Source organism: Heterocephalus glaber, unplaced genomic scaffold (assembly GCF_053883595.1).
Source record: "Heterocephalus glaber isolate CG9 unplaced genomic scaffold, H.glaber_assembly_v1.0 deba00001058, whole genome shotgun sequence".
NCBI classification, from domain to species: Eukaryota; Metazoa; Chordata; class Mammalia; order Rodentia; family Bathyergidae; genus Heterocephalus; species Heterocephalus glaber.
The window spans coordinates 1-27,159 of NW_028258184.1; the positions used below are offsets into that span (position 1 = coordinate 1).

Here is a 27,159-nt window from a genome sequence, read left to right on the forward strand (position 1 = left end):
TTTACATCCACATCAGTTGTAGGTACCTCAATTTTCAGAAAAAGATGGGATACAAATGAGTAGATTCCTTTAGGCACTTCAGATTGTAATAATGTCGGATTAACTAGAAATACATGTAGTGAATAAAACACAAAAGTACCATTTAAATACAGTACTGCCAACCTCAAAATACCATCTAAAGGAGCAGATCCAACTGAAACACTGAGCAGTTGCAAACCACCAGTGGGAAAACCAACATGTAAGCAGTCGACAGTCCTGTGGAGGCCCCGAACCCACACAGAGCACAAGCATCCTAAGAAACACAGGCATCCAGTGCAGCTGGCTTCAAGGCTAAAAATCATAGCAACATAGAAGTTTTGTTTGAAGGCCTAGAGTTCAAATCAAAACTGCTACTTTCTGGCTACTTTCCTTAAGTAAGTCATTTAACATTTGTTTCCTCAGTACAAATGGGGATAATTATGCATCAGTGCTGTCGTACAGAGAAAACAAAACATAATATTAAATAATACCCAGTACAAGGCTTAATAAGTGATTATCTGTTTATTGCCTTCTTTTCCTTATTTTAGAGCAAATTCTAGTAGTCATTCTTGTAACACTCTAACAAATGTCAGAGCTGGTTTTAAATTTCTGACCAAAGTGATACTTTTTTCTAAAAGTGATTACCTTTAATATATCTTTCTGATGGACAGGTCGATTATTTATAAAGATGAAACTCCTCTCTGGAGTTGAAAGGCTTGTGGAAGAGTGGTCTGCATCAAGCTTTGGAAGGAATCCACTTAGATAAATCTGTAATTATAATAAACAGTCATAGAGTATCCAATATCCACATCCAATGGTCTAGCACTATACAAATACATTGAAAGGTTAAAAAAATAGATTTTCAGCTTAAGATCTAAAGAGCTATATATGTCATATCTGAAGAATTAACCTTGAATAAAATCCTGCAGCATACTAAACTGGCGTTTATAACTCTAAGAGGAAAAATGAACATTTATAAAATCTTCAGTCATACTTTTAATTATTTAACAGTCATAGGACAAACTGCACCTGCTCTCTACTCAGCTTTACCTTCTTTTTAGTTTCTTTTCGCACACTATGCTGTCTTTCTGGATGTCTGTCCTTTTCTCTTAACCATGAAGAAGTTGCTGTATATCTTTGAGTATACCACAATGCTAATCTTACTGAGGCTGCATTTCAGAATTTTTTTAAAAAATGTCTTTTATTCTTTGAATTAACTTCCTTGGGGAACCAACCCATTGCACTTTAACTTCCTTCAGTTTTGCTTAAAGATATTTTCTACAAAAATTTTACTAATTATTTACAAGTTATTCTTATGCTACAAATATATATGAAGGAGGAGGAAAAAGGATACAAGGAAAATGATACAAGAAAGGATACATGAAAGATAAACAGAGAAAGACAGAGATTTAAGGGGTGTGAGGCAGAGAACATGTTCCTTTTACCCTTAGCTAATTAACACAGCTAAAGACACTACAGAGAATGTTAAAAGTACAGACTAGAGCTAGACTGCTAGGGTTTGAATCCTAGCTCCACTACTAGCTTATGTGACTTTGGTCAATTAAATACAGGCCTATAATCTCTTATCTGAAACAACTAGACTGCGATGTATTATTAATCTGCTGAGAAACACCAATAGTAAAATTGTAACTTAGGTTAAAGAAAGCAAGGATGTCAGTAGGCATGCTATTTTTAGTTGAGCAGAAACCATGAAAACTCCTTACCAATACAAGCCTGTAGGCTACTACCTCTGTCTAAGGGTGTCCCTCCCCTTGGAAATACGTGTGTTGAAGGAGATGCATTACCAGTTTTAGAACACTAAGTGCATTATTGTCAGGATGCCAAATTGTGCCAATTAGAAAAAATAAATTAATAAATCTGGATAATCCATTACAAAATGATACCACTTAATTAACTGCAAAACTTCACAGCCTTTATAAATGGCTGTATAATTTACCAGGTAACATGAGACTCTTCTTAAAACACCTACTGGGCATCGGGGAAAGACTATTTAAGGTCTGAAACATTTACTGGTTGTGTGATTTAAAAAAAAAAATCTGTCCTCTGGTCTGAAAGGTAAGAATAAAGAAGAAAATGAAAAAAATAGATAGTTGTTAGTGGCTTCCTTTCACTCTACCTTATAATTACTGCATGTTATGCTGTACATTACTCTACAATGATTTATGGTAATCTTAACAAGCTATATTTAAGTTATATAGAATGCAAAATGAAACAGTTCTTAGAAATAAAATACAAAAGACCAAATTGGTGCAACAAAATAAAAATGAGACCGCCTTTGCAAGATTCTGGGCCTCAACTTAGAAATGGAAGGCAAAGTACAAATTCTACTCTCCTGGTTGCTTCTCAGCTATGAGCCTCTCTTTTCTTCCTCTTCAACCCTCTTTCTAAGTTGGCTTCTGCCTTAATGACCAGCTGCAGTCATTTTATTTGCCCCCCTGAAGCCCCTGCCATTACAGGTGGCTCCCCTTTTGGAAGCACCCCACTGCACGGATCTGCACGGGTCTTTCTGCTTCCTCTACGACACTTCCTTGTTTTCTCTTCTTTCAGTAGCCCTATAAATGATAATGGTCCCTCTGAATTCCATCATTAGACTCTTTTTTTTTTTGCACTCCAATTACTATAATTTTTTTCACAACTATAGTTTCAACAACTAACCATATAAAATGATGCTAAGATACAGATACTATAGTTTCTACTTCTCTCACTCCCAAATGCTTACTAACTGCAACTGTCACAAAAATAGTCTCAAGCTCAAAGCTTCATAATATGTCACCCCACTTCTGCCCTGCTGTCCAACCAGATTCTCCTGTATTCCTTTACTCTGAGAGTCCTGCCATTTACAGAGTCTATAAAGCCCACCTCCTCTTCTCCACTCATCATGTTGATACAACCTTTACTGGTCACCTAACACGAATCTTTCTCCTCTTTTAGCCATAAAATCCATCATAACAAACATGGAGTTACATTTCTAAATACCTTAAGTACTCTGGTTAGAAGAGTGAAACAAGTTCATGTGAAAATTCCCTTCTCCTCCAAGCACAAACTACACAGCAGTGACAAAATCAATTTCTAAAGTAATTAAAAAAGACCCTGCCACATAAAAGCAAGACAAATAATGATTTATGAATGCAAAACATGTAATAGGGAGTGATGGTTAAAGGTAAAAGTCCTACATGCTGTACTATCAGACACAGGGTATGCCATTTGGAAATTAAATTCTGGCAAGAAGGTAAGGACAGAACACTGTACAAGGCAGGGGATTGAAATTAGTCTTTCTGTTTGAACTAGAGCTCATATACCACCACCTCTGGAAAAAAACAAACAAACTTTAAAATGCTGCATGACCACTGTCTGGAGCTGCTTGCCAGGGTCACAGGAAAGAACAGAGACAGCTCCAAAACCAAGAACAAGGCTAAGCCAAGCTGGCTAGGAAAAGAAGTCTAAAATCTTGGCAGGCTGAGGCATCAACTGCTAACATAGCACCTGGTTTTGAATCAGAATGGAGAGGGGAGTATCTGCCAGAAACTATGGAATGGGAGAGGTAAGTGAGGAGAGGAAACAAAACAACAAAAGCAAACCTGCATTCAAAATAATTTCAAAAATTAAAATTTCAAAGCATATAAAATAGCAGAGAATAAGAGGATTTTCCCTCAGGAAAACAGAAATGACAGAGCAATATGAAAAGGACTTTGAACTTAGTACAGTGATACCTTGGTACTTATTGTTAATTGGTTCTGGAAGGCACAATGAGTACCCAACAAACTGCTTTGGTTGGAAAGGATAACAAGTCATGAGGCCACTGACTTCAACAAGTTTTCCTGCACATCAAGTACCAAAGAAATGACGGGGACAAAATTTTCACATCAAAATACCAAATTTGACAAGTTTTAGAGCAGTGGAGTAAAAAGGTATGACTGTAAACAAATTAAAATGAGTAGCTACAAATCAAGTTTAGAAGGAAGAATATGAAAATAATCCTAAATCCTAAAAACAGATAATATGGTTTAGGGGTTAAAATTAGGCAGCACCAAGGAATTCATGCAGAAGTTAGCACGGAGTAATGCAGAAATGTCATAAGCAGCTCCATCAGGTCAAAGAGCCACACCTGAAAAATACCTAACCAAACTTCTACAGTAGTGGCTCAGTTGAGACTATCATCCACAATAAGGTTGTTCCTCCCATATGAGGGCCCTACAGATTAAAAAATGGACTCTCGCATTAAGGGAAGAGACATACAAAGATGCTCTACACCCACGGTTCCCATGAGCCAATGGGTCTGTCATCCCAGTGCAGTAAGCAGGCCCTGGTGGACAAGTTTCACAACTTACAGACATGTAACGGGAGCTGAAAATCAACTCAGGATTGCTTTCAGCCAGGGACAAGAAGTGATTCAAAGAAACTCTGACACAGGACAAGTCTCCTCTAACTACACAAGCAATATAAGAGAAAAGAAGAACATGAAAATAAAAAGCATGGAGTGGTGATGGGTGGGTGGTGGCAACACAAACACAACACCTGTTTAGACACACAGTGCAAGGACAGAAGAGGGATGGACTGATATGATCAGTTTCACCAGACTCCAACCCTTGAGTACCATGTAAATGGAACGCCAGCACACACTTTCCAAATTCTTTGCATTCCTCCATGCAAAAATAACACACGAAGGTATAGCAATAATTCTGATATCTGACAGATTACCATAAAGCTATCTTTAAGTGATCCTATTTCAAAAGAAAATTTAAAAATAAATGGGCAAGATCAGATCTGAAAACTTATCTCAAAACGGACTGGGAAAATAATTCTCAATCGCAGGACTGACTCCTGCAATAGTTCCACCCACACACAGAATTATAGCTTACCAGGGTCTAGATCACTGTTTTCCATTCCTGCATGGTGCACCTAAGGACCTTGTAAAGATGCAGGTTCTGATTCAGTAGATGAGACTTTTTTTTTTCTAATACGCTTCCATTTGATGCCAACACTACTAGTCTGTAGAACAAATTAAGACAGCCAGTGCATCGTGAGCATGAGGACACATAGGCAACAGAGTCCTATGAAGCTACAGGGAACCCAGAGGGAATTTAGATGTACCCTTAGCATCCTGAGTCAGCTACAACAAGCAACAGAATTCCAGAGATCCTACAGGCTTAAAGTTAGCAGCCAACCAAACAAAAGGCCTCTTCTCTAATAAAACTGAATAACAATATGTCTTGACTCCAATTCATGTAACTTTGTACTAGAAGGAAAGAAAGGAAAGAAAAACAGAAAAGAAGAAGATGGATGCAGGGAGACAGATATAATTGGTTTCTTAAGAACCCGAGCAGTACGGATATAGTATGCAGATTAAACCTTAAGCCCTCACCCCCTTATGGCAACTGGGACTCTCCCAGAATCTAGGAACGGGGTGATGATCTTGATTACACAACACTGAAGGACAGCCTACAGTCCATAAGCCCAGTCACCAATACCCAGTTAGATTTCCTATTCATGGGGCAAGACAGAGAATCAGACACTTTGCAAAAAAGACTTTAGGTTAGCAGAACAAAACCTAAGAAAAAGATTATTTAAAGAAGAAATACTTTAAAAACAAAAACAGTATCTTTAGAAAGAGTTAAGATTTTATATTCATAAGAAGTTATAAAAAAATAAAAACTGGGGGTTGGGGATTTAGCTCAGTGGTTTTGGGGCCTGCTGCGCAAGTGCAGGGACCCAAGTTTGATCCCCGGTACCAAAAATAAATAAATAAATAAATAAATAAATAAGCCCTTTGATATTAAATATAACTTTCAAAGTAAACAATTCAATCGTTTATCCTAAAAGAATTAAAGGGTACAGTCAGTGAGATCTCCCAAAACTTACAGAAAAAAGAAAAGATGCAAAACTTGAGAAAAGAGAAGGTCCTAATCAGTGGAGAGTGAGAGGGAGAGAAACAGTGTTAATGAATGGAAATGCATAACCCAGGAATAAGAAAGAAATGAGTCTCCAGATTCAAAAGGGCCACATAATTGCTGAGCACAATGATGACCTAACAAGTCACAGATCTAGACAATTTTTTATAAAATCTAAGAACAAACATGAAGGAAAGATATAAAGAATTTTCAAAGAGAAAAAAATTATCTAGAAAGAACTGCTATGTATTAATCTTCGAGTCAACAACAGATGATCAAAGAGATACTCAATGTCTTCAATGTTCTAAGGAAAAACTATTTTGTATTTTCTTTTTCTTTGTTTTTTTTTGGTACCGGGGATCAAACTTGGGTCCTTGTGCTTGTGAGGCATGCGGTGGAACCACTGAGCTAAATCCCTGGCCCGGAAAAACTCTTCAATTAATCTATAATTCTGTGTCTACAACAACATCAACATCAAAAGTGCAAAACATATCTCTTGTGTGCCCTTTCTGTGGAAGATATTTAAAGTTGTACCTTCAAAACATTGAGAACGAGTATCAACAAACACTTATAAGAATTAATGGAACAAATCAGTGTTCTGATTTAAATATATCTCAGGATGAGAAGCTTAAAATACAATCAATCCATATAAGAGATAAGTGGGTTCTAAGATCAATGACTTTAAAAAGAGGGAATGGAATGGATTACAAACTATAGTAGAATGATCAAAAGAATTTTTTACTGATTTGCTGAAGAAAATTTCACTTAAAAACTTTCAGAAACCTCAGAAAAACTAAAAACTTCTATGAGGTAGTTCACATGTAAAGCAAAGAAAAACTGATAAATTTTGGCAACTGATGGTAATATAAGAAAGAAAAATTTTATTTAATCAAGACAATAGGAATATTTTCATTTGTATGGCATAAGAGACATAATACTGGATCCTGTGAAAAGTGTAATCCCAACACAACAGTAGGTTTTTCAATGAAAACCACTTACAGTCATAATAATTTACACTCCATATAAATGTTCAACCTTTGGAAATCAATATTCAGACAAAAGATGACAGATTTAAATGGTTACAGGGCCGGGAATAGTGGTGCACACCTGTTAATTCTAGCACTTGCGGGGAAAGGGGATTGAGGCAGGAGGATCGCCATGAGTTCAAGGCCAGCCTGGACTACTTAGTGAGTTCAAAGCCAGACTGAAATACATAGCTCTGTCTCAAAACAAAACAAAACAAAATAAAGCAAAGCAAAAACGTTTACAGGACCAGAAGTATGGCTCAACGGTAGAACATGAGGCCTTGGGTTCACTCCTAAAGTACTGCAAACAACAGCAACAATAAAATTACATATGAAAGTATGCTATTCAGCTTGATAATAAGAATGTCTTATGGACAAAATTGAAAGAAGAGAGAGCAAGTAAGTGAGGGGAAGTATCATCTAGTATTATAGGGAGTCAGAAAGCACTAAAGCTGATAGACTGAGCAAAGAAAGTTTGAGTGTGTACATATAATGGGAAAGGGAAAGAAAAGATAAGCAAGCTCAACAATTTTACAGTCTAAAGGAAGTAAGACTCTAAACTGAAAATTATTTTTTAAAAATCAATTTAAGCAAAAAGAAAGATAAAAGCAGGGCTGGGGAAGGAGGTTAGTTTTGTATGTATTTTCTTTCCTACCTACTTTATATACATATTTTGATAAAAAGAGTCACAAGAAAAACCTCTTATTCTAACTCCCCAAAAGAGAAATATTTTAACCACGTCATTACCAAGTCAAAATTATGAAAGAACATTTTTGTGCGTACCTGAGATTCTTCAGAGTGGTACTGAAAAGACTCCAAGTTGCCCATAATAGCGGTCCCCAGAACTGACATGACAGCCATCTTGTGGTCAGATACTCTAGTTTTCTGCCAAATAACTGCCTACAGATGAAATGACATACACAACTGTTAACACAACTCAGTTACTAAATTCAAGAACTTATAGAAATTGTTTCTATAATCATTAATATATTTATGGAATGGACTTGAGAGCTATAAAGTCTGACCGAACAAACCTTGATTCCGAACTCTAGAAGCTGTATGATTTGTAGTGTTCAATACTTTCAACTTCCCTTATCCTTGGCCTTCTCCTGACAAAGGGCTGTTTTTCAGAGTTGTTCAGAAATGAAAATATATAAGGTAGGCAAGCACACACATCACTGTGGTATAAAACAGTCTCATTCAATATTCTCTCTTTTTCTCATCCTAAACTTCAGAATATGTACTTCAAAGTGCACTTACAACTTAAGTGTTACTCCAAGTAAGATAATTATTATTTTATAGAGGATGGACAGCCATGCTGCTAGGGGATTTCTGTAACTAGTTCAATAAGTGCAAAAATTTTGGAAAAAGCAAGAACTTTAACATTACCTTTTCTAATTACTTTTAAAATACAGAGAACTTACAGTTCTCATAGGGAGACGTGATGAATTTGGATTTTTTTCACTACATGTATGTAGTAGGTAGGGTAGATTAGGAGAACCATGGCCCAGACACACTAAACCAAACTCTGTGAAATGCACAATCGGGTGCAATCTGCAATCTCTTCAATTAATGAGGTCCAATTATAGTCAAGTCCCTTGAGAAATTGTCAATATAGAAACAATCCATTTGCTCAACAAATATTCACCTGGCACTCCTTAAGTACTGATAAAAATGTGCAAAGGACCAAGAAGAAAGCACATCCATATCAATATTCAAGAGGGACCTCTGGGCACAGAGGTAGAAAGAACATTAAGAGTGTGGTGCACAGACCAAAAAAGCTTTTTAAAAAAGGAAGTAGTTTTGTTTATCAATATTTAATTAGTAAACCTCAATTGTGAAGGCAATCTGTAATATATAGGGAGAAGTAAGTTGCATAAAGATGACGCACAATTAACTAAAAATATGCAGTGGCAACTCCTTCCAGGATACAAAACAGAGTACACGCCACTGGCTTAAAGTGCAACTGCTATCATTTGAATGTCTCCTCCAAAACTCATGTTGAAATTTCACTGCCATTCTAACAGTGTTAAGAGTAGATCCTAAGAAAAATGAAGCTCAATGAAATTAATTTTCCCCAAAAAATACTGTAGACAGTAGGTCACATATTTAAGACATGTACCCAAATCTTTCTGGCTCTAAACCTCTCATTCTTTTTCACTTTCCAACATTTCTCTCCTCCTCTATGGTAAAAGGGAGTGATAATTTAGAACCAAATCCAGACTTGAAACAGGAATTCCCAAAAAAATAGAGTGTCTGTCTGACAAAGGCACTTTTCATGAGTACCCTCCATGGTCATGTGATATGCTATGTAATACCTTGGTCATGTGATATGCTATGTAATACCTTGATAGTATTAACAAATAACCTCAGAAAACAAAACTATTTTTAACCTAGTCATCTAAAGATAAAAAAAATTTTCTTTAGAAGAAGGGCAAGGAGTAAAACTGGTGGTCCTAAAATCAAAGAAACCCAAATAAAAATGTCTAAAAAGAACTGGGCATGGTGGCACACTAACTGTATTCTTAGCACTCTGGGAGGCTGAGGTGGGCGATCACAAGCCTGAGCCATTTAGAGACTTAGTGAGAGTCTGTCTCAAAATTTTAAAAAAGGGGTGAGGTGGGGATGTGGCTCACTGGGAAGATCCTGGATTCTGTCTCCAGTGCCGCTAGAATGCAGCTGGTAATTGTTGGAATCAGTCTTAAATCTTATGCAGGTCCTCACACCTCAGGATTTCTAAATTTCCAGGCACTTGCATTTACTAATATTACATATAAATATAGATGTGGAGTAATTACTCTAAAACTGTGCAGCAAAACAGCAGTACTAGAAAAAACTCAGGTATTTTTCCATCCTTAAATTCAAGTTTTCAGTACCTACTGCTGCAAAAGTAACCTGTATTAGAAAAAGAACGTAAATACATAAAATCAAACTATAAAACTAAATTGTACACAATTTAAAAATTAAGGTACAGGTTTAATGTGTCTATTTCTAAACAAAATATTGTGATATGTTTTGTTAACTACATTTACACATAAAGGTTAATAAAAAGGCTAAGGTCTGACGCTCCAGGAGACGTTAGATATAGGCATCATAGGTATTTTTCAATCTTTTAATTTATCAAATATTATATAAATATTTGGGCTAAATTAAAATTTTTGGACACATCAATTTTGAATTTGTTTAATAAATGCTTATGGAGCATCTACTTTGTACCAGATTCCAAGGTAAAAGAGTCTCAGCTCTTAAGTTAAAAGTGGAGAAGGAAAATGGAGCCTACGTCTGCTACATATAGCTGCTATGTGGGTAAGACTGGAAAAAGCAGTTTGCCTCTCTGACTTATCATTCCTGATTAAATAAAAAAGTACATGCAAAAGATGAAAGCATAGAGTTTGCCTTATTGGAGATGAAGCTACAGAGATAGAAGCAAAATTATTAGTGAGCTAGCACACGATACAGAGGAGTTCAGCTTCTCTTATCTGCAATACAGATTTCACTGGAAAAATCTAACTGGGAAAATATCATGATCAGATGTGGATGTCAGAAAGAGATCTTTTTTTAAAAAAAAAAATTTACTGCTTTTATTTTATTTTATTTTTTTAATTTTTATTTTTTTTTGGTTCCAGGGATCAAGCTTGGGTCCTTGCGCTTGTGCAGCAGGTAGTAAAACCACTGAGCTAAATCCCCAGCCCCAGAAAGAGATCTTTGACAAGAATGGTTTAGTGAGAGGTGAAACTAGAATAACATGGAGTTTTTCTTTTTTTAAAAAAAAAATTACTAAAGAAAAAAACAAACAAAATAACATGACTAGAGTAATCCAACTGAGGATTTTACTAGACTAATTTTACTGAGGATATGCAAAATGAAGTTTCACATTCACAAGGTACTTCTATAGGTGCCCTGAGAGTGCTAATTCCTGCTACACTACCTGTCATGCTACTGCTTTCTCTTCTACTCCTCAAAGTATAATGGACTGCGAGCCAGTGAACATCACATTTATAGGATTACCCTTCTAGTTTTTGTTATTTTTAAGATAAGCCATTTGCAAAGTACCATATTTTACTAATATTAACAACTATAACTAAGAATCACTGGGCTGGATTACAGAACCAGCATTGGTAAGAGGGAAAGAAGACAGACTAAAGGCTAAAAGCAGACTTGAAGTGATTTGGTGACTGACTATACAAATGTGTCCTAGGCTCCTGACCTGGGAAACTGGAATGGCACTAGCATCACTTTACTAAAACAGGAAATTCAGGAGAAAACGCTGTGGCAAGAGAAGATGGGGAGTTCAGCTTGTTCAGGGTGGACTCCCTGATACCTACAACAACACCTGGTACTCAGTAGGTTCAATAAACACTCTCTGAAATTTTCAGGGTCTACTCAAGTTAAAGCAATACTTCATTATCATTTATTCCACTGCATGGAGATACATTTCAATTATCCTTTCATTAGCTGATGGGTACTTGGATTCCTTCCACTTTTTGGCTACTATGAATGATAAATTTTGGTGTGGACATACGTTTTCATGTCTCTTGAATATACACATAGGGGTGGAACTGTTGGGCCACATGGCACCTCTATGTTTAATTTTTTGAAGAACTGCCACACGCCCACACAGGACTTTGTGTGTAGCAGCTCTTCTGCTACGATGCCAGTTTTAAGCCAGCCAGCAGCTGGTGAATATCGATATTCAAAAACAACAGAAAGTATATAAAGTTCTGAATAAGCAACTGTATGAAATGACTCACATCAGAAGTCTCTTATAATGAAGTGTACAATGAAAACTTATTCACAAAAAATGCTCCTCTTTAAAGCTATGTTGGCGCTCAGATATGCATATGCACACATGCAACCACCCACTCCACGCACACGCACTCTCACCAGGCTGGGGAGCAAATCCGAGGCCTCATACATACTAGGCAAACAGTCTACCAGTAAGCCACATCCCCAGTGACACTATATATATATATATATATATTTTTTTTTTTAATAGCAAAGAATATATTTCAAGAAACTAATGTCTTAAAATTACTGCACTAAATAATAGGCACTACTGCTAACATAAGTATATTTATTTGTTTACATTACAGTGATACTTCAAGTACAGGTATAAATCTCAGCTGCTGATTAATGAAAGTCTGCTAACTCACTGTGTTCCTTGCTGAATACAGAATTGTGAAAAGATCACTTCAACAAGAAAAGCTGTGACATATGAGAACAAGAAATGTGATTTAAAAGTCTGTTTTATTTTAAAGGGAACAGTGCTGCTAGCAACTTAGAAACATGATTTCATAGTAGGGAATTATTGCATCAGTGGGCTGGTTTAGGAGGGTTTTCCAACTAGTTACACTGGGATTAGCAATAAATAATAAAGAGGTCTACCAACAGGTAAAATCTTCACTATTACATAAGCAGTACTTATTTTCAAAATATGTTATTTAAATTAAACAATTAAATGTAATAAAAATTGAGTGCAGAAGAAACTGAATTTTCAACTACATTTTCTGGAAGAAAATATAATTTGCTTTCTCTATCACTTCATCAATTCTACACAATTTTCAAAAACAGAGATTATTTCACTTCCTGAAGTTTTTTGTATATCTTGCCCTTAAGCTGAAAGCTTAACATGTGCTAAAAATACACACAAACCTCCATATGTTTTCTATCTAGGTCACAGAAAGTCGGAGCATCTGAATGTGCCAAGTAAGAATCTGACTAAGCTCACTATGATGACAGTGCAAAACCAGCTCAATCAAAACCATATTATTACATGCACTCCATCTTAGGTTTGATTGAAGTCAGCCAAATACATCTTGTCCCTTCCCTTTTCCCTTGTTCCTACTACACTGACACACACTGTTTGAAGAAAAATGAAGTTAGGTCAGATTACCCAATATTTAATTAGTAAACCTCAATTGCAAAGGCAATCTGTGATGTACAGGGAAAAGTAGGTTGGACAGAGATGACACACAATGAACTAAAAAAATGCAATAGTGACTCCTTCCAGGATACAAAACAGAGTATACCCTACTCATTTAAAGTGCAACTGCTATCATTTGAATCTCTCCTCCAAAATTCATTTGAAATTTCACCACCATTCTAATAGTATTAAAAGTAGATACTTAGAGGGCCAGGGATTTAACTCAGTGGTTTTGCCACCTGCTGCGCAAGCGCAAGGACCCAAGTTTGATCCCTGGTACCAAAAAAAAAAGAGTAGATACTTATAGAACTGATACTACGGCATGGAGCACGACCCTCATGAATCAATTAGGTTAGTTATTTCAAGAGCGGATTCTTAATTTTAAAAAGGGTGAGTTCAGTTCAATTTTCTCTGTCTCTCAAGCTTGCTTACCATGCTGTGATGAAGCCCTTATCAGAGGTGGCCCATCCATCTTGAACTTCCCAGCTTTCAGAACCATGACCTAAATAAACCTACTGCTTATAATTTACCCAGCAGAAAACAGACTAAGACAGCAACCAGATTCTTTCTGCAAAACATATGCTCAAATATATTAAGCTCACATTTGAATTTTCTAAAATCTAGAAGTCTTAACTACCACTTCCAAGATCTTACAAGTTAATCTAACTGGATCTATATCTATTGCCATCTACTCCTGGATTAGTACTGTAATGACTCTGATTCAGGAAAGGATAGGGACAAAAATACAACATTAAAAAAGGCCATTTTCAGGCCGGGGATTTAGCTCAGTGGTTCCGCCTGCCTCGTAAGCACAAGGTCCTGAGTTCGATCCCTGGTACCAAAAAAGAAGGTTATTTTCCCACACTGGCAATATGGCAACTTTGAGCCACAGTGGCAGCTTATCTTAAGATACTACCAAAGCTTTTAAATTCAACATAAAATTATGGCTTATTCCATCACAATATCAATACTTCTGTTAAAAGAACAATATCACTTTCTACTAATAAGAATTAGTATGATCGACTATTGCTAAGCAGCCTCAGGCTTTCAAAAACTGATCCTATCTTGGTAAAATTTATGCAACACAATTCTGAATTCCAAATCTCCTATGTTCACTTTGACTCTACTTAAATATTTATTTTATATTCTTTTTCTGGAATAGAACATCCACGACTATTTTCTTTCCTGAAGGTTACAAAGGAATTAATAATAGACGTTTTTGCTACGGGAGAAAGGAATTAAATGAGCTAGGCAAACGAGAAATAAAATTTTGCATCCTACCTTTCCTGCTTTTTTATTTGAACCATGTAAAAGCAGAATTTAAATATCCAATAAAAGCCAGATATAATAATCCCAGCTGCTTGGGAGGCTGAGGTAAGATGAGGGCAAGCTGAAACCAAGCCTAGGGCAATTTAGTAAGACTCGGGCTCAAAATAAAACCTTAAAAGGGCCAAGAATATAGCTCAGGTACAGCACTTGCCTGGCATTCACAAAGCCCTGGTACCACACACATATACAGGCACACACATACAGGGAAAAAAAAAATATAAAAGCATCGAGTTAATTTTTGCTTAACTTTCAAAGGAAGATTGTAGAGACTGATTTCTTCATAGTTTTTAAAACCAAGAAATATTGTTTCCAATTGCTCATCAGATCTTGTCTTGTCTAATCAGAAATGTTTTTCTTGTTCAAACCGTTTTCTCAGGCCCTGTGCAACTGCCTACACGACTGAACCAGCTTCCACAGCCTTACACACGACTCATCATAATTGGGTCCACCCTCCAATACCAGGAGAATTATTCTGTTTTGTTAGTCTCCTACCGAACACTTTCCAAGAACAATAGTCCACATTCTCGCGTAAGGTACACCAGGTCTTCAGAATCCAGACCCACGCAATTTTTGCAGACTGACTTCCCCTTCTCTTGCATCAACTTTCTCTGACCTCTGATAACCTGATATTGTACACACTGCTCTGCCTGCCCTGAATGCCTCTGCCCACCTCATCTTTCTCCAGAACCATTTATAAGGCAATTTCTTCTAACAAGCCTTTTAAAATCTAACCAGATTTTAATGCTATTCAGAGCATCAAACATAGCAGTTAACGTTTACTGAGAATTTATGGAGCAGGCACTGGACTAAGAATGCTTTATCTCATTTTACTTCATAAGTTACACTCTATTGTGTATTTCATTTTAAAGATGAAGATGTTGAAGCCTAGACATGTAATATAAACCAATTAATAGTAAGCTATAAGGCCAGAACTTGAAGTCATGCTTGTCTAACTGTAAAGCCAATTTTCTTAATAGTTAAATAAGTCCTTCTTGAAGATGAAAGGAAGATTGTAGATGGCCTCTGAAAGTCCTACTGTTAAAATGATTTTTCCTCAAGATTAAAAATTATCAAAGATCTGAAACATTTTCTAACCATAGCACATAAAGGAGAAAAGATAAATTAAAAAATATTCTCATTTTATAAGAGAAGTCTCCCATATAGTTCTACATGTGTAGCTCTTTACAGCTTAAAAAAATTGTATTATATAATCACTTCAAACTTATAAACAAAGCCTAATATAGCAACATCAACTGATATGAAAATATTTAATTACCCAACTGAAGCTAAATTTGCTTAAGATAATTGAAGAGAAAACAAATTTTGTTTTTTACATTGGTTAACTCAAGTTTTTAAAATAGAATACTGTGATTGTAAGAAGACTCTCAACACTATTCCATGACAAGCAAAGCAAAGAGTAAATCCTACTTAAATTACATATACAAGAGGAACACGAAAAAGAACACAATGTGTTTTTAGGTCATGGAGGTGAGGTTTATAACCATCGCTTTTCTCTCCTCGCGTACAAACACAATTTAGCAATTTCTTACTCAACTGTTAAACTAAAATTCATAACATCTGTTCTTTGTCTTAAAAAACAAAAAAGCAGGTAGAGAGATAGTTTGTCTTGACACTCTAGTAATAATATTCAGCAGCTCGACAGCATAATATCCATTTTATAATTCTAAATTAAAATACATAAACTGTTTTAGCAGACTAAGTAACAAATATAAATGGCACTGCCTGTAATCCCAGCACTCTGGGAGGCTGAGGCAGAAGGATCACAAGTTCTAGCCCAGGCTGGGCAATGCAGTAATTCAGTAAGACCCTGTTTCAAAATATGAATAAAATTAAAGGGTGGAGGGGGCTGGGGATGTGCAAAGGCCCTGGGTTCAATCCCCAATACCACTCCTCACAAAAGGCAGACAAAATATTAAAGTAAATAGCATTCCAAAGTTCACTGCTTATCTTTTCAAACACCTCTAAGGTCTGTGAGTATGTTTATCACCACCTACACATGACAGAGGAAATCTCTGCCTATCATTTGTCCTTCTCAATACTATTGACTTCAGGTCAGCCTTCTGGATCTGTTCTTTAATCTCAGAACCTTGAGGAAACTGCAAATCTTTTCATCTCTAACTTCACAGAAAAGGTTACTTGCAAATCAACCCACTACTGCTTTCTAACAATATTTACTTCAGCTTTCACCTTTTATTCTTATTAAGCAGAATACCTTATCTATTATGTTTTGTACTTTGTAAAACTTCCCAACTCTAAACTTGGTCTTACCCCTCCATAACTCATGCTAAATGAAGCTACCTCACTTCTGCAAGGCAACCATACCCTCCACATGGTCCTCCTTCAGATTAAGACCGAACTACTCAAACTGCTGGGAATGGACCAGGATTAAAAAATACTATTTGTGTCTGACAAGCAGGTGCACACCCCTAATTCCACTGGGAACTCTGGGATGCTGAGGCAGCAGGACCGCAAGTTTGAGCCCAGTCCGGGTAACTCAGTGAGATCCTATCTCAAAATGAAATAAAATATAAAATAAAATAAATAAAATAAAATAAAATAAAAAATAAAAAATAAAAAAAAATAAAAATAAAATAAAATAAAATAGGGATAGGGATGTAGCTCAGTGCGAAGGCCCTGCATTCAATTCCCAGTACTTAAGGAGAAGAAAAAAAGACCTTAAAAAAACCACTACTACCACTTATCACACACACACACACACACACACACACACACACACACACGCAAATCCCAAAACCAAATCCAAAAAAACTATTTGTTAAAATATTTGAGGCAGGACAAAAAATTTTTCAGTGGTCATTTCACACATAAAGATCTATTAATACCTCCCCTCAAAAATAGAAAAAAAGAAAATAAAAAGTTCTAGGAGTCCTACATTCTATTTCATGATTATCAATCATTCTAATACTCATTTATCATGCTAAGTGATAAAAATATGAAATTTCAATTTCATGAGAGGAATGAAAGTGTCCAAAATATATGAAGATACCCGTAAAAATCAAAGTTTTACAGTTGAAAAAATCTGTAGAGATCTGATCAACTCTCATTGGCCTATATTCAAAGGATAAATTTGTGCAGGATTTCCTAACAGATACTACTGAACAGAAGAAAACTCCCTAGTGTTGGAGTAAAAAGTTTGTGTTATGATAAATAAAAAGTATACAAATTGTCATGCCTGGTCTGAATGAGACCTTTGCAAACCAAACTGGCTGCTCTCAACAAACAACAGGCCATTCTCAGTAAATAAGGCAGACAGCCCACACTGACTGTCCTTGGCCCCTCAGTCATAAACATTTCTTATGCTCATAGCTCCCTTTTCAATACCTATCTAAACCTACTTTTCTTCCCAGCTAGGTGCTAATATCTCTCTCAATGTTAGCCCTTCCACCCACAGACAAAAATCTCTCCCAGCTAGCTGCTGATCTCTCTCTCTCTGTCTTGTCAGCTCATCCATACATGGATGTAATAAACTTGGGTCTTCTCAGCTAGCTGCTGAAATCTGCCCCCAATTTCAGTCTCTGCTCCCTTGATTAAACCTTTTTTCTCACAAAGCCTGTCCGAGTGAGTGGTCTCACATGTACCATTTATTAACACAAATATATTTGGTTAGATGATCGCTAAAAGATCATTTCTTAATTGAATGTGCTCACTGAATTAAGTCAGCGGAAACAAAATACACTGAACTGATAGCTTTCAGAGACGTTCCCTAACAAGTATGCTACTCCATTATGTCCTATCCATGAAGTCATGTATTTCTTGATTTTCTGTAACGAAGACTATCAATAACTTAGCTTCCAGGAAAGGAAACAGACTACAACAGTATATGTAAATACAATTTAAAAAATCGTAAAAATTGAAGAGATTACCAGGGAATCCAAAAGGATGAATTTACCCAAAAGAATTTATTATGAGGCAGAGTTAAGAGAAGCCACACAGTGTTTTAAACTGGTGCTTTATACATTTATGTATTGTGACTTTAGCACTGCTGAATTCATTTAAACACCACCCCAGGCCATGCATGCACGCAGGGAGTATGAAGAGGAATACAGATCAAGTAGATGTAGCCCTTCCACAAGGGGCTCCACAAATGCAAATCACTGGCAAGGATGCAAAAATGTCATCCTGGGAAAACAGTATGTGGAGAATGCAATGGGAACACCTGAAGCCTTTTTCAGTTCTCCAAGGGGTAATGGAAGGCTTTAGACACTTTCTTTTTTTCTTCTCCGTACCAGGGATTGAACTCAGGAACTTGTGCTTGCAAGGCAGTCGCGGTGCCACTGAGCTACATCCCCAGCCCCGACACTTTACAATAGTGTAGATAAACACCAGAATCAGAAACCAGTCCCACTTATAAATTTGGATTTGTCTTTTATCTTTTCTATATACAGTAATTTCATAGAACTTGGGTGAAAAGTAAAAGAAATTGATATGAAAAAATATGAGACATTTAATGTAAATTCTTATTATGAGTTTACAAATAGCAAAAAATCAACAAGAAACATTCAAAAGAAACAAATCCCTCTAAAACAAGCAACCAACCAAACAAAAACATACTTGATAATCGGCCCCAAGTTAACTTTAAACCATTGAGGGGAGGGGGTTTGAAGTCTAACTACATCAATTTAAAAGGAAACAAAAATAAAAATCCACCCAAACTTTCCAGATTACTCCTGGAAGAGTAATTTCTGCCCAAGGAAGAGGCATTCGAGCCACAGTCCTGAACTGGAATCTCTGTGTGTGTACTGCCTTCACAACCCTGGCGGGGATGGGGCAGCAGCGTGCGACCTTCAACACTGGCCCAATTGTACAACACCTTTCCTTGATTCCCCTATAGCACAGCTGCAACAGAGCTGGAGGAACATCAAAATGCTCTGAGTAAAAATGCCAAGAGGCCTAATGAAGGACAAAATGAACAAAGACTACTAAGAATATACCAAATACAAGTTATAAGACACTACTTATTTATCTTCAGTTTATAATCCAGATCTTTAGCCACCATCTTAGAGGTTTGGAAGTGGTATCAGGAGATGGAGCTACCACGTTCACTGCCAAATCCCCAGGGCCAAATTTCTGGGTTTTGGCTTCTGGCTAAGGCCTCTTTCCAGACTGACTGAAATCAGAGATATTCAACCCTTCAAAATTTTGTCTTCATTTGTTCAAATTTCAAAACATACTTATATCAAAATGAACAGGCCTCAATCAGACTCTGACGACGTGGAGATGGGAACACTCTTTAAATCACATTGCTCTCTCAAGTAACAGTTAAAACCTCTTTATACTATTGAGATCCAATTCAGCTTCTGCAATACCAGGGAGGGCTAGGGATAAAATTCAGTGGCAAGCACATGCTTTGAATGCTACACAAATATTTTAAGAAAGTATTCACAAAAATCAACACTTAGGAAGCACAGGAGTAACCCTTATTTGAACTTATAAAATTAAGATTATGTGCTCAACTAGCAGTCTATGAAATTATTTATGTGTATATGAAATAGCTCAAATACTAAATTGGTTTCAGATACTATCGCATTAAGAATAACTTCTAATTCTGGGAAATAATAACTTTATAAATGAAAATATATATAGCAGGACCTCATGGGGGATTCAATTATTACAACCTTAAAACTGTAGTGCTCTTCTAAGAAATGGCTCTAGCGCCCACACCCTACCGAGGTCCCCAGTCGCGCGGAAGACACCGAATCACCCCGCTGCAGACAGGCAGTCACCTGATTCCACACTACAAAGACGCAGAGGACACCAGACCAACAGACCAAGGTACTGAGTCCCACTGTTCCCGGCCCAGAGGTAGGGGGCTTCTGAGCCATCGTTCCACTGCTCCTGGTCCAGCGGAAGGGGCTTCCGGGTCACCATCCCTCCGGCTGCTCCCAGCCCAGAGGAAAGGGCTTTTGGGCCACCTTCTGTCCCGCTGCTCCCGGCCCAGAGGAAGGGGCTTCCGGGCCACGATCTCTCCCACCGCTCCCGGCCCAGAGGGAGGGGCTTCTGAGCCACAATCCCACTGCTTCTGGTCCAGAGGAAGGGGTTTCCCGGCCACCATCCCTCCGGCTGCTCCCAGCCCAAAGGAAAGGGCTTTTGGGTCACCATCTCTACCGCTGCTCCCGGCCCCTGGCCCACCTCACCCAGCTCAGAGAAGGTAATCCGTGCAGGCGCTAACAGCGCCCCAACCCAGTCGAAATGAGAAAACACGTAAATAAGTCTCAAAACCAGATTCCCAGATCACCTACAGCAACCACAAAGGGAAATGAGATGGAACACTCTGATACTCAATCATCTGGACCCACTGAACTGGCAACAAAAGGGGATCTGGAAAAAATGAAATCAGAAATAATTTCTCAGATAACAGGAGAAATTGTGCCCCTAGTGCAAGACATGATTAATAAATCTAGAGAGGAGCTCAGGAACATGATGGAATCCCAACATAAGAAACAAATGGAATCCATAAAACAGATGCAAATACATTTCCAGGACATAAAAAAACTCCATTGAAAGTCTACACAGCAGAATGAGCCAATGTGAGGGCAGAATTTCAGATATAGAAGATAAGATTGCAATTAGTGACCAGGAAAAGAAAAATTGCATCAAAATTATAAGGGAACATGAGAAATCAATCCAGCAGCTGCTAGATGATGCAAAAAAGAATAACATAAGACTGACTGGGCTCAATGAAGAAACAGGAGAGAGTGCAGATGACATAAAAAATCTCTTCACAGAAATAACGGCAGAAAACTTCCCAAGCAGGGGGAAAGAGCTTGACATACAGATAAGTGAGGCATATAGGACTCCAAATAGCCTTGACCAAAAAAAAACTACACATAGGCATATAATTGTTAAGATTCCAGAAACACAACAGAAGAACAAAGTTCTCCAAGCAGTCAGAGAAAAGAAACAAATCACATACAAAGGAAAGCCCATCAGAATCACAGCAGACTTCTCAACACAAACCATCAAGGCAAGAGCTTGGAGTGACATATTCCAAGCCCTAAAAGAAAACAGCCTCCAACCCAGACTGATGTACCCTGCAAAACTATCTTTCAAAATTCATGGAGAAATAAGATACTTTCATGACAAAGAGCACCTTAAGAACTTCGTGAATACCAAACCAGCACTCCAAAGAATTTTACACAATATCCTAGGAACAGACATTGAGGATCACAACCCCAGGAAGCAAAGCAGAATGAACCCATCTGGCATGACAAGAAATTAAATGTAAAGGGGGAGAACCCAACAAAAAGAAAAAGTCATGGCAAGGACAAGTCAATATGTTTCAGTTATAACCATCAACGTTAATGGTCACAATTCGCCAATCAAAAGAAACAGACTGGCAGAATGGGTCAAGAAGCAAAATCCAACAATATGCTGCATACAAGAAACACACTTCATTCAAAAGGAAACTCATAGACTGAAAGTTAAAGGGTGGAAAACAATACTCCATGTGACAGGAACCTGAAAATAAGCAGGAGTAGCTATCCTCTTTGCAGATCAAGTACATTTCAAACCAACACTGATGAAGAGAGATGAAGAAGGACACTACATCCTTGTAAAGGGAACAATCCAAGAGGAAGAGATGACAATCATAAATATCTATGCACCAAACACTAGTGCGCCCAACTATATAAAACAAATACTAACGGACATGAAAAGTCATATATGCACTAATACAATTGTAGTGGGGGACCTCAACACCCCACTGTCACAAATAGATAGATCAACTAGACAAAAAATAAGTAATGAAATACTAGAACTCAATCGAACTCCTGAACAAATGAACTTAACAAATGTTTACAGAGTCTTCCACCCCACAAAATCAGAATATACATTCTTCTCAGCTGCACATGGGTCATTCTCAAAAATAGACCACATACTCACACATCGAACATGTTTAAGTAAGTGCAAAGGAATTGAAGTTATCCCCTGTATATTATCAGACCATAGTGCGATGAAACTGGAGATCCATAGCAAAACAAACTCAAAAAATTTCATAAACACGTGGAAATTGAAGAACACACTTCTGAATAACCAACGGGTCACAGAGGAAATTAAAGAAGAAATCAGACAGTTCCTTCAATTAAATGACAATGACAATACAACATATCGGAATCTATGGGACACAATGAAAGCAGTCTTACGAGGGAAATTCATAGCAGTGAATATGCACATTAGGAAAACAGAACGAGCCCAATTAAACAACCTGATGCTGAACCTCAAGCTTCTAGAAAAAGAAGAGCAGGACAACCCCAAAGCTCATACAAGGGAGGAAATTATAAAGATCAGAGGAGAAATCAATGCAATGGGGACTAAGAGAACGATACAAAAAATCAATGAAGCCAAGAGTTGCTTCTTCGAAAGAATCAACAAAATTGACAAACCCTTAGCCAACCTTGTCAGGAAAAGGAAAGAAAAGGCCCAAATCCATGCAATTAGGAATTAGAAGGGTGAAATTACAACAGACCCAGCAGAAATCTAGATGATCATTAATACCTACTTCCAGTACCTATACGCCAATAAGATGGACAACACAGAAGAAATGGACAGATTCCTAGATACATATGAATTACCAAAGTTGAACGAAGAAGACCTAAAAATTCTGAACAACCCAATATCAACCAATGAAATTGAAAATGTAATTAAAAACTTATCACCTAAGAAAAGCCCGAGCCCTGATGGCTTCACTGCTGAATTCTACAAGACATTTAGAGAGGAACTGCTGCCACTACTGTTTCAACTCTTCAATGAAATTGAAAGGGAAGCAATACTCCCAAATTCATTCCTGGAAGCAAGCATCACCTTGATCCCCAAAGCAGAGAAAGACCCAACTGAAAAAGAGAACTGTAGGCCAATCTCACTAATCAACATAGATGCAAAAATCCTTAATAAGATACTGCCAAACAGAATGCAGAAGATCATCAAGAAGATCATACACCCTGATCAAGTGGGATTCATCCCAGGGATGCAGGGATGGTTCAATATATGAAAATCAATTAATGTAATACACTATATCAATAGAGCCAAAGACAAAAACCATATGATTATCTCCACAGATGCAGAAAAAGCATTTGACAAAATCCAACATGCATTTATGATAAAAACCCTACAATAAATTGGAATAGATGGTCTCTACCTTAAATTGATAGAAGCCATCTATGAAAAACCAACAGCCAATATCATACTAAATGGTCAAAAACTGAAATCCTTCACACTCAAATCAGGAACAGGACAAGGATGTCCACTATCACCACTCTTGTTCAATATAGTTCTGGAAACATTAGCCACGGCAATTAGACAAGAGAAAGAAATAAAAGGAATAAAGATAGGAAATGAAGAAGTCAAATTGTCATTATTTGCAGATGACATGATACTCTATATAGAAGACCTCAAGAATGCCACCAAAAGTCTTCTAGACTTAATAACCAAATTCAGTCAAGTAGCTGGTTACAAGGTCAACACACAAAAATCAATAGCTTTCCTCTACACCAATGACAGACTCACTGAGAGAGAAATAGGGCAAATAATTCCTTTCACAATAGCATCCAAAAAACTGAAATACCTAGGAATCATCTAATGAAAGAAATCAAAGACCTCTTCTCTGAAAACTATGGCACTCTGAAAAGAGAGATTGAAGATGATATCAGAAAATGGACAGACATCCCCTGCTCCTGGGTTGGAAGGATTAATATAGTGAAAATGGCCATACTTCCAAAACTGCTACAGAGATTTAATGCAATTCCAATTGAGATCCCCGCAGCATACTTCATAGACCTCAAGAAAACAATCCAAAAATTCATTTGGAGCAAGAAGAGACCTAGAATAGCAAAAGGAATTCTAGGTAACAGAGGCATAGCAGGGGGTTCACAATCCCCAATCTGCAACTGTACTACAAAGTTACTGTGATAAAAACAGCATGGTACTGGCAAAGAAACAGACTCGAGGACCAGTGGAACAGATTAGAAGATGCAGAAACAACGCCAGAAACACTCAGCCACCTCATCTTCGACAAAGGAGCCAAACACCCTCACTGGAGGAAAGATAGCCTCTTTAATAAATGGTGCTGGAAAAATTGGGCTTCAACTTGCCAAAGATTAAAACTAGACCTATATCTCTCACCATGCATTAAACTAAAATCAAAATGGATTAAAGATCTCAATATTAAAATAGAAACTCTGAACCAGTTGGAACAGAGGTTAGGTAGAACCCTTGAAGACATCGGTGTAGGAAAAGATTTTATGAACAAAACCTCAGTTGCCAGTGAACTAGCACAAACAATCAACAAGTGGGATCTCTTCTTATTCTTCTGCACAGCAAGAGAAACCACCAGCAGTGTGAAGAGACAACCCACAATGTGGGAAAAAATCTTCACCTGCTCTTCCTCAGACAAAGGTCTACTATCTTGAATCTATAAAGAACTTAAAAAGATCAGACCTCCCAAATTTAAAGACCCAATCCAAAAATGGGCATCTGAAATGGACAGACATTTCTCAGACAAAGAAGTAGAAACAGTAAATAAATACATGAAAAAATGTTCAACATCACTGGTCATTCGAGAGATGCAAAGGAAAACAACGCTGAGATTCCACTTCACTCCAGAAAGAATGGCTGCTATCATGAAATCAACCAATAACAAATGCTGGTGGGGCTGTGGGGAAAGAGGAACCCTGCTCCACTGCTGGTGGGAATGTAGACTGGTGCAAGCACTGTGGAAATCAGTATGGAGATACCTCAAAGAACTAGGACTGGAAGTCCCATCTGACCCTGCTATTCCACTGCTGGGGATCTTCCCCAAAGAATTAAAAGAATCATACCACAGTGATATATGTGCACCCATGTTCATAGCAGCGCAGTTTGTAATAGCTAAAACTTGGAAACAGCCCAAATGCTCATCAACTGGAGACTGGATAAAGAAAATGTGGTTTTTTTATAAAATGGAGTACTACTCAGCCACAAAAAATGAGAAATTAGAGACATTTATAGCTAAATGGATGCACACTGAGGCAATACTCTTAAGTGAAATAAATAGGACACACATGTGTAAATACCAAATAGTTTCTCTGGTGTGAGAAACTGAAAGTGTAAATAAGGACTAAAATGTATAATAGGTAATGTGAAATAGGAAGAAAAGGGCCAAAGGGGAAGGAAGTGGGAGGGCTAGGGGAAAGGATAGAAAGGAATGGGATTAATATGAGAAAATGGAAAAATAGGAAAAAAATCTTTGTAAATAGGGAGGAATGGGGGCTTGAAGGGAGGGCTGGGCAAGGGTGAAAAATAAGAACCAAGAGAGACTATATAAAGGTTCAAATTTCCAATGATGAATGTCATTATATTGTATACCTAAAATGTACCAATGATTAGAATGAATAATCGATAATGCAAAATAGGAAGAAAAGGTCCAAAGGGGTAGGGGCAATGGGAGGGGCAGGGGAAAGGAAAGAAGGGAAAGGAAAAAATGATGAGAAATGGAAAAAATGGAAATAAAGTCTTTGTAAATAGGGAAGGGTGGAGGGCGTGAAGGGAGGGCTAGGAATGGGGAAAAAATAAGAACCAAGATGCATTATATAAAGGCACGATTCCCAATGAGAAATGTAATTGTGTTGTATACCTACAATGTACCAATAAAAGAATTTAATACAAAAAAAACCCCTCCAAAATCCAAAACAATCAAAAACTCAAAATCTTCTAGTCTCAAACCTTTCTGATAAAGTGTCATCTACCTGTAATTTCCATTATACATGTATCATTTATTCAATGCAATTTTAACTAATAAGTTTAATGAAATATACTAAATAAATTACATAATATTTCTATTTTCCAAAAAAAAAAAAAAAAAAAAGAAATGGCTCTAGCCATTCTCCAAATAATATCTATTTTAAATAAACTCACTACATCCACTTATAAATTATTTTCCTTTGGCTGTCTCATTATTCAATATGCTTTCAAGGAACATGGTGATGAAAGAAGAAAATACCTCTTTCTAACAGCCATACTGGCAAGAACATCAATATTATCAGTATTCAAAGAATGTCTTGGCAGGTTAAACCTTCATCAAAAGAAGGAACACTATCTAATACAAGTTATCAAAATAGCAATAGTACTTCTCATATTATGTGCAATATTTTGTTTCTTATGCAGAAAAAATAAAGACATCAATATTATCATGTTTCAATTTTAAACAAGGACAAAAAATGCTTCAAAAAGCACATAAAGAATAATGAAAGTAAACATGTTTAAAAGAAAAAGGCTAACAGGCAAACAGGATTCAGTATTCAGAGATTTACAATAACATGTCAATGCTGTGCTAGAAGGTTTAACAATATATTTTAACCTTTTTTTAGGCACAACACAACTAATAAGAAATTTTAAGAATAATCCACATGAGCAAACAAAAGCTTAAAGACAAAGCTTGTTCTATTTCAGTACATGATCTCTTTGTGTAATAATTAACATTTAATATTACTGTAAGACTTTTTATTATCTTAAATTACTGTCATGGTATAACATTCTCAGCATACTCTCCAGGATTTAAACTGCATCTGAAATTACTGAAGGCCATAAAGGGACCTGGATTTGCTCAGTGTAAGTTCAGATACAGTGTCCTCTGAAAATAAAATACTGTTTAGTACAAAAGACTGCTTTTCATTCTCAGATGAAAATACCTAGACTGACAGTGTTACACTGGTTGATAAACTTTAAAGAAGAGATATGTTTGACTTTAAGTGAATAAGATCTCCTCCTATTGGATGAGAGGGCGATCTGGCTGCGACATCTGTCACCCCACTGATCGCCAGGGTGGATTCAGCTGATCTGGCCAGGCAGGTGTCCCCTTCCTCCCTCAATGCTCCATGCGCGTCCCTCCCGAAGCTGCACATCAGAGGACAACCACCCCCAATGGATCTCCTTATATTATCTC

The 27,159-nt window shown here is 37.1% G+C and overlaps 1 protein-coding gene across 1 annotated transcript in view; it reads right to left on the minus strand.

Moving 5' to 3' along the window:
• Positions 1-27,159, minus strand: part of Pms1 (PMS1 homolog 1, mismatch repair system component) — a 64,699-nt gene continuing 37,540 nt past the window's right edge. Inside the window, exons 5-7 of the mRNA XM_087209593.1 lie at positions 7,736-7,852; positions 664-786; positions 1-103 (exon numbers count right to left, since the gene is read on the minus strand). Of these exons, the coding sequence (XP_087065719.1) occupies positions 35-103; positions 664-786; positions 7,736-7,852 (309 nt within the window). The 3' untranslated portion in view covers positions 1-34. The remainder of the gene's footprint in view (positions 104-663; positions 787-7,735; positions 7,853-27,159) is intronic.